Source organism: Varanus komodoensis, unplaced genomic scaffold, assembly GCF_004798865.1.
Source record: "Varanus komodoensis strain SLA01 unplaced genomic scaffold, ASM479886v1 scaffold25, whole genome shotgun sequence".
Lineage (NCBI taxonomy): Eukaryota > Metazoa > Chordata > Lepidosauria > Squamata > Varanidae > Varanus > Varanus komodoensis.
In genome coordinates, this window is record NW_025335661.1 from 14,490,732 (window position 1) to 14,498,478 (window position 7,747).

Here is a 7,747-nt window from a genome sequence, read left to right on the forward strand (position 1 = left end):
TACTTGGATGAAACTGGGAGAATTACCAGCGCACCAAAGAAGCAGACTTATAATAGGTTCACTATTTCACCACTGTTTGGGGAAAATGGTGTTGGGCGACTGCTGAACATGAAAACATTAAGTGAAGGCTGGTCGTTTTCTGCTTTGATTGCTGCAGCTTAGTTGCTTTCTTTTTTCCCACAGAGGGACTTGCTGATTATCAGACCTCTGGATCCATCCATGTGATTTTGTTGGAGTAACCATGACTGAAGTCCTTCTGTCCGCTGTTCTGAATGCGACTGAAACTCACTCGCTGGTCAGCAATGTCACCAGCAATGTCACTGGCAAGTGTTCGCTGACCAAAACTGGCTTTCAGTTCTATTACCTGCCTGCCGTCTACATTGTAGTCTTCATCACTGGATTCCTGGGCAACAGTGTTGCCATATGGATGTTTGTCTTCCACATGAGGCCTTGGAGCGGCATCTCGGTTTACATGTTCAACTTGGCACTGGCTGACTTCTTGTATGTTCTGACTCTCCCTGCACTGATCTTCTATTATTTCAACCAGACCGACTGGATCTTTGGAGACTTCATGTGCAAACTGCAGAGGTTCATCTTCCACGTCAATCTGTATGGAAGTATCTTATTCCTCACTTGCATCAGCGTGCACAGATATACGGGTGTGGTGTACCCCTTAAAGTCACTAGGGAGGCTGAAAAAAAAGAATGCAGTTTACATCAGTGCCCTGGTCTGGGTCATTGTAGTCATTGGAATTTCCCCTATCTTCTTTTATTCTGGGACTGAGGTAAGGAAAGTGAAAACCATGGCTTGCTATGACACGACAGTAGATAATTATCTGCGAAGCTACTTCATTTACAGCATGTGTACCACCATCTTCTTGTTCTGCATTCCGTTCATCCTGATTCTCGGTTGCTACGGATTAATTGTGAAAGCACTGATTTACAAAGATTTAGACAATTCCCCCCTTAGGAGAAAATCCATTTATCTGGTTATTATAGTGTTGGCAGTATTTGCTGTGTCTTATCTTCCTTTTCACGTGATGAAAAACTTGAACCTACGAGCCAGGCTAGATTTTCAGACTCCAGAAATGTGTGCCTTTAACAACAGGGTTTATGCCACTTACCAAGTAACTCGGGGGCTGGCGAGTCTCAACAGCTGTGTGGATCCTATTCTATATTTTTTGGCAGGAGATACATTTCGAAGAAGGCTCTCAAGAGCAACAAGAAAAGCCTCGAGACGAAGCGAGCTCAACGTGCAATCCAAAAGTGAGGATATGACGCTCAGTATTTTATCAGAGTGCAAACAGAATGGAGACACAAGCTTGTGAATGGCTTTTGTTGTTGTTATTGTTGTTGCAGGAAAACACTTCTCTCCCCCAGCCTTTTACCCACTTCATTTTTAACTCTTATAAGGCTCATTTCATGCATTTTCAAGAAAACTCAACAAGTGGACAATTTACATTTGTGTGGTTTCTTTTTTTAAGCTTGATCTGTGAGCCTAGGAAGAACTTGAGGAAAGTAAGTGTACCATTTAAATAATTTAAATTGAAAACAACATGGGAAGTTCAAGAAAGGTTAAGTTACCTGATAGGCTTGGTAGTACATCAAATGAAAGCAAAGCAACCCTTAGAGAAAAGGGGTTTGTGAGCCAGTGACCCATATATCAAAACAAACCTTTGACTTAGAGCATGAGGAATGTCTGTGGAAAGTAAAATTTTTGTTTCAAGTGCTAGTCCATTCTCTGCATTTCACCTCTCATTCTGCATTGCTGTTGTGGGGAGTCTCTGGGGCAGCTCCACTTGTAGATATTGCAGTCCACCCTGAATTTGCAGCTTTTCTTGCAAATATTGTTGTAGTCCACACCACCACCAAGAAAAAGCACCCAACCCTTTTACTTACAGAGGTTTGCTTACAAATTTATGGTCATTTTCTTTTTGGCTGATCGGTTAGAAGTAACCCTGCTGCAAGCTTAGTACTTATTTTATTGAAGTTGAGTTTTGTTTAATAATTAAATAACCTGAGGCATATCAGACAAGTTGAGTTTGTTCCTTGCTGTTGACTTTGTTTAGTCCTTTCTTTTTCCCAGTGTACTTGTAAGCTCCCACATAACAGTACCTCTGGATATAGATTTGTGTTTCTACACTCTTTCTCAAACACTTTTGAAAGCACTTATTGAGACAAAGGCCCTGAGGTTATAATGGTCTGTTGGCATTTATCTGGGATTCCAGAAGTTAGCCTGCCAGCAATGATGCAGGCAATGCTATTTTCCCTCTTAAATCTGGGTTTATGTAGAGAAGGGAAGGGTTAATTTAGGGAGTTGTGCTGCCAGCCCCCAGCTGGCTGCACTCCCTCCTCACTGCTGACCCCAAAATTGCCCTGTACTGCTGAAATTGCTGTCACCAGCCCAAAATTGTTGTAGTGTTGCAAATGTGCAGGTCTCATTTACAAGCAGAATTGCCTCTCCAGGAGGTTCCCAGGAGCAAGACTAGCTGTCCCTAAACACTTTGTTTTCCTGCAAAATCTCTTTTGCCTCCACTTCTGTGACAAATTCAGCAGGAGAGGTGAAGCAAGAACAGCCATGGGGGCCATAGGATGCCTGCGACCCCCATCCAATTTAGGTGGGCATGTAGTGTTTACAGAAAAACCACTAGGGACAGTGCTTTTCAAGGTGTGAGAATATCATGATGTGCAGCCGTTCCCATGCACAGGATCAACTGTTCAGCAAGTGTTGGGAAGTATGGGAAATTGGTATCCAATGCTACATGTGCTGGTGAATGCAGCAGCTTGCATGTCACAGGCTCATGTAGACTTTTCATGTGGTTTCCCTGTGGCCGCCACACACTGGAATGTTATTTGACTAGACCCTCTATAAGGGATATCATTATGTACATATTGGATGCCATTACTGAAAACATGACTCCCTAAATAATAATACACATATGTCTGATGTGATGGCAAGGGATGAAGTTGTTAAATTAGCACTGTGTTCTTCCCAGGTACATTTTGCCTGAATTAAAAAAAATCTAACCATAGTAGCACAGCTGGTGAAATATTTAAACATATCTAATTAGGCATACCTGTATTTTGGCATTGTAAACATGTGCATTGGATTTATATTTAGCCTTATTTTTTTCAACATAGAGCACTTTGCATGACAATAGCTGCTTTTCAGCAAATTGTTACTTCTTCAATGAGTATTTTCCCTGTCTGGTCTGTCTGTCTGTCTTGCTTTCTTTTTTCAGAAGAGGAAAATATTCTTCCATTTATTTTCATTGTGGGGAAAGTCATGCCTTCTCCAAACATGTAAAAGATTCTCATCAGATAAGAAAGTTCTTCTTGAAAGATATTCTTTCTGCTTTCTTCCTAGGTAGGGCATTCAACAGGGGGAGAGGCCATGCTCTATTTGGAGGAAGAAGATTTAGAGCGAGGAGGTTGTTTCGTGTGGGTCAGCTGCCACAGAATCTAGGACCTTACTTAGTCCAGAGCCTGGCAAGCTGTGCAGAGCAGTTCCTCTGCTTCACACTTTCCTAGCCAAAGGCATGGAAGGTAGCAATCCGGGATGTCGGGGATGTCACACACTGGGCAGAACCAGCAAGCACAGTCCTTCTTACTCCAGGAATTGTGTGCAGATGCCAAACCCAGCTAGGGTTCCCCAGCTTTCCACAGGTGGGCCTGATGTTTGATTTTATGTTGAAGGTTTCAGTACCAGCCCATGGAATTTCAGTTCTTCAAGTCATGTCCTTCTCTGAATCCTGCCAAAATGCAAGGCACGTGGGACAGAGAATAGGGAACGGGACAGGGACAGGACCTGCATTCCTCGGCAGGGCATTTGGTCTCTTCTTTGTTTGCTATTTAGGCAGGCTTTGGGCCTGTTATGGTGATCTGTCCTTGCTGCTGGTTTTTAGTGTTTCTAAATTGGTTGCTTTTTAACTTGTTTTGGTTATTTTTAAACTGTTCGCATTTTTATTAATGTTTCGGGTATAGTCTTTCTTTTTCAGTAATGTGGATTTGACTGTGTAATTGTACCTTGTCATTGGTACACAACAAGGCACTTGATATGAAAAGGTGCAGTGAACATTCAGATAATCTATACCATAGCTAGAGTGTATGTATGTAAAGTCCAGCGGACTCCACCTGCATAAATGGCTTCTCACATTTTGAATGCACAGTGGATTTTATACATGGATATCCTATTCAAAATTATATTCAAAAAAGTGCTGAAATGTCGAAGTGTTACAGGTGTGTTGGATGGGCAGAAAGATGGAAGGACCAGAATATCATTCAAAGTGGGCTAAGAGCCAGGGTGAACCAGGAATGGCAACTCTTGTCAGATGCTTTGGCCCACAACTATCATTACTTCCAGCCAGCATAGCCATTGGTGAGGGATGATGGGAGCTGTAGGCCAAAACATCTGGAGGGTACCTAGTCACTTATGCCTAAGCAGATGTCAATCAATGTAGGAGCAGCTGTAAATCTGCAGAAGGTTTAGAATACCAAGAGTTTGGATAGAAAAGAAAATGTCGCTTTCCATGAACCAAAATATCTCTGAAAAATGTTCTGCTTTAGAAAACATTGGTTTGAATGAACAGAAACTCTTTGCGTACAAAATGAAGAAGATATGTAATCCTATAAATGGCTCAACAAATCCCCACAAAAGCCCATGCATTATAGGAGGGATAAAAATGAACCATTTACATCTTGCCTATTAATTTCCAAAGGCTGACTAGATGTGGAGAGAGAATAGTTCTGAATGTATCCTGGCAGAGTTACAAATCAGCTTAAATGCATAAATGAAAAATCCACTGAACCTGCAAAATCTATATATTTAATCTATTAACGGGAAGAGGCAATGCTGAGCAAATTGTGTTGTGCTATACAGTGAGAATGCTTCCTGGTGCTATGCTCAACTCTGAATTGGGCATTATTGAGCTAAGCTCCTTCCCCAACCTGGTTCTTTCCAGATATGTTGGGCAGCAGTGTCCTGGCCCCTACCCCCAAGCCAGCAAGAGAAAGCTTCCACTGTGGTAAATTCCTTCCAAATTCACATGTACCATAAACAGTCTAGTCTAAACACTGAAAAATCCTTTAACTCATAGCTATTAAGGCCAATGCTCAGATGTTGATATGCATGCAGAACAAAGTGTCCCTTAGCCAGTCCTTTGAAGAAAAGGTAAAAAGCCAAGAAAAGTTAGCGCATGACATCGCCTTTCATAATGAAGCTGTTGTGAGCACATTTATGCTGGGCACCATGAGAGTACCGGAGAATCCTTCTCTGTATCAGTGAGAACCATTCACTTGATACTTCTCTTAAGCCAAATTGAACTGAGATATACTTTGCTGAACACAGCAAACGAATGGAAGGCATAGTGTTGGAATGGTTTTTTTTTGTTGTTTTGTTGTTGAGGGGCGGTCTTTTTGGTTTTATTTTTTCCTCCAGAATGACTTTCCTTTCCTACATACTTATGTTCAGCTAACTTATACATATGCTCATATCCTGGTTTGCTTTCTTGTTCTTTACAATTAATTGACAGGTGTTAGGGTGTAAAATTTTCTAAGTACATTGTAGTGTGCTAACCCACCTCCCACAAATCCAACAAAATCTTGAGTGCTTGTGCAGTACTTTTGTTCTGAATCACAAGCATTCTTTATGCCCACATTTGAGCTGCAATTCAGCAGAGCTGGTTTTCATGTGGTAGTGGGATTCATGGATCTTGTTTTAGCTTTCATGCTCCATGAGCTACAAGAATAGGGTGGATCCCTGTAAGATCCCTGAATCCAGATCCATCAATCCATCAAAAGCATCAGTCACCTGCTTGAGGTGATGGGATTGAATTTTGTCTTCCTCTATGCCCAAAGTCTTCAAATGTGTGTGTTCTTTGAGTCATGTGTGAACTTGCAAAATTTCTTAAATGCACATTCTTTAACTACTGACAATGCCATATGTCCAGGTACATCTAAGGGAATCTTCAGCCTAATAGGCCACTTTGTAATCTCCGTGTTGGAGCCACTGTTTTTAAAATCAACCGAAGAGGTTCTGTTATAGGTCACTCTGTAGATCAATTATCATATGGAATTACAGACAACTTAAATATTACCCTTTGATAAGATAGGGTTAAAACTTGATATTTCACTCTTTTAGGGTGAACTAAAATGCACGTTTTAAAGACAATGCACATGCAGGGAGGGAGTTTTTACCTTCTTTTAAAAAAGAAAGCCTCTCCTCTGAGGCAGATTAGAAGTCGGAACAGAAGTTCCACTGTTGGATGGAATGAAACACCATCTGATGGAATGCAAGTACAAAAAACCAGAAAAGCAAAGAAAGCCAAATCCTTGCTCTTCACAATAAATGAAATATAGATTTAACAGTTTTCCAAATCCTCAGCTTCTACTAAGAGATCTGTAGAGTGGGTCAGAGTTAAGACACTGTATTCTCCAACTTAATATTACCATGTGTGCAGTTCCAGTTCCAGGGCACTGAGGTGAGTTCTTCCAGTGCCCAAGCAACCACGGTCCTGAGTTATCTTTTGAATATGCATCCTTAATTCTTGAATTCTATTCAAAATAGAAAGTGCTTCCCAGTTCTCAGATCTTTTCTTCTCACAACAGTCTTTCAAGATAGGTTGTGTTGACAGGCAGTAGTTTTCTGAAGGCCAGAAGGTGAAATAAACCACTGAACTTTGCAGAGATGCAGCACTGGTTGTTTTACTGTTAGTTTGGACGTTAATTACTGTAAAGCACTCCAAGGGCAACTTCAGTTGGTCAGTGTATAAATCAGATGAGTAAACAATAAGTGAGTCTTTAGCATCCCAGTCCAAAATAATTCTCCTGGGGTAATCAAGTATGGACAGATCTCTGCATTTCACATGCTCTTCCCTTGCTTCTCTCCCCTGCCATCTTTTCATCCTTCTAATGTTACAAGTTTTAAAGGTTATGCCCAAGATATCTTTACAGTCAGTTGTGTTCTCACAGCATTTGAATGAAGTCATGCAATAAAAAATAAAATAAAACCTCACAGGCTCTCCCTTTCCTGTTTCAGTCCTATATATTATTTAGGGTTCTATATATAATATATATTTGATATTACACCAGGGTTCTATATATAATATATATTTTATATTACACTAGCAGCCTACCTTGTTGCTTGATATCCAAGTCTGAGGCTACTATCTTAAAGAGGGATTGAAAAGTTCTGCTAATATCAATGGGGCATTTGTTTAGAGCTTGTGTTTCCATTTCTACATTTGTCGATTCCAATTTTTTCCCCTTCAGCATTATTTCTCTCTTAAAACTGCTTTGAAATCTTTTCCCCAGTCCTGCAGTCCCCTGGATATGTTTGCATCCAAAATTAGTGATTTGTACAATTCATATTCCACCATGACATTTCAACATGACATTTTAGATCATGGGTCCTCAAACAATGGCCCGGGGGCCGGATCCAGCCCGCCATGCCCATTTGGACCCGCCGCATGTGCACCCACTGCCGCCCACCTCACCCCGCGCCCAGGGAGGCAATGGTTTGCTCGCTCGGAGAAAATGATCTCCAAACGAGCAAGCTGCTGCCTCGAGGCGTGTGCCCGCCCTCGCCTCGCCTCACCTTGCCTCGCTGCACGCCCACATGCGCCACCCCTGCCCCACCCCCTCACCGGCCCACGTGCACTGCCGGCACCACCTTTCCGGCCCACACCCAGCGCCAGCAACTTTCAACTGGCCTGGTGGAAAAGTTTGAGGACCCCTGTTTTAGATGCTGC

At 41.9% G+C, this 7,747-nt stretch overlaps 1 protein-coding gene across 1 annotated transcript; it reads left to right on the forward strand.

Moving 5' to 3' along the window:
* The first annotated feature begins 241 nt into the window (after positions 1-241).
* Positions 242-7,484, forward strand: P2RY1 (purinergic receptor P2Y1). The gene has a single exon (XM_044433014.1). It carries the CDS (start codon positions 242-244, stop codon positions 1,325-1,327), a length of 1,086 nt encoding a protein of 361 aa, XP_044288949.1. The 3' UTR covers positions 1,328-7,484.
* Positions 7,485-7,747: the final 263 nt, after the last annotated feature.

Excerpts from the sequence above, each read along its gene's own strand:
- P2RY1 (XM_044433014.1), top strand. The coding sequence starts at position 242 with ATGACTGAAGTCCTTCTGTCCGCTGTTCTGAATGCGACTGAAACTCAC.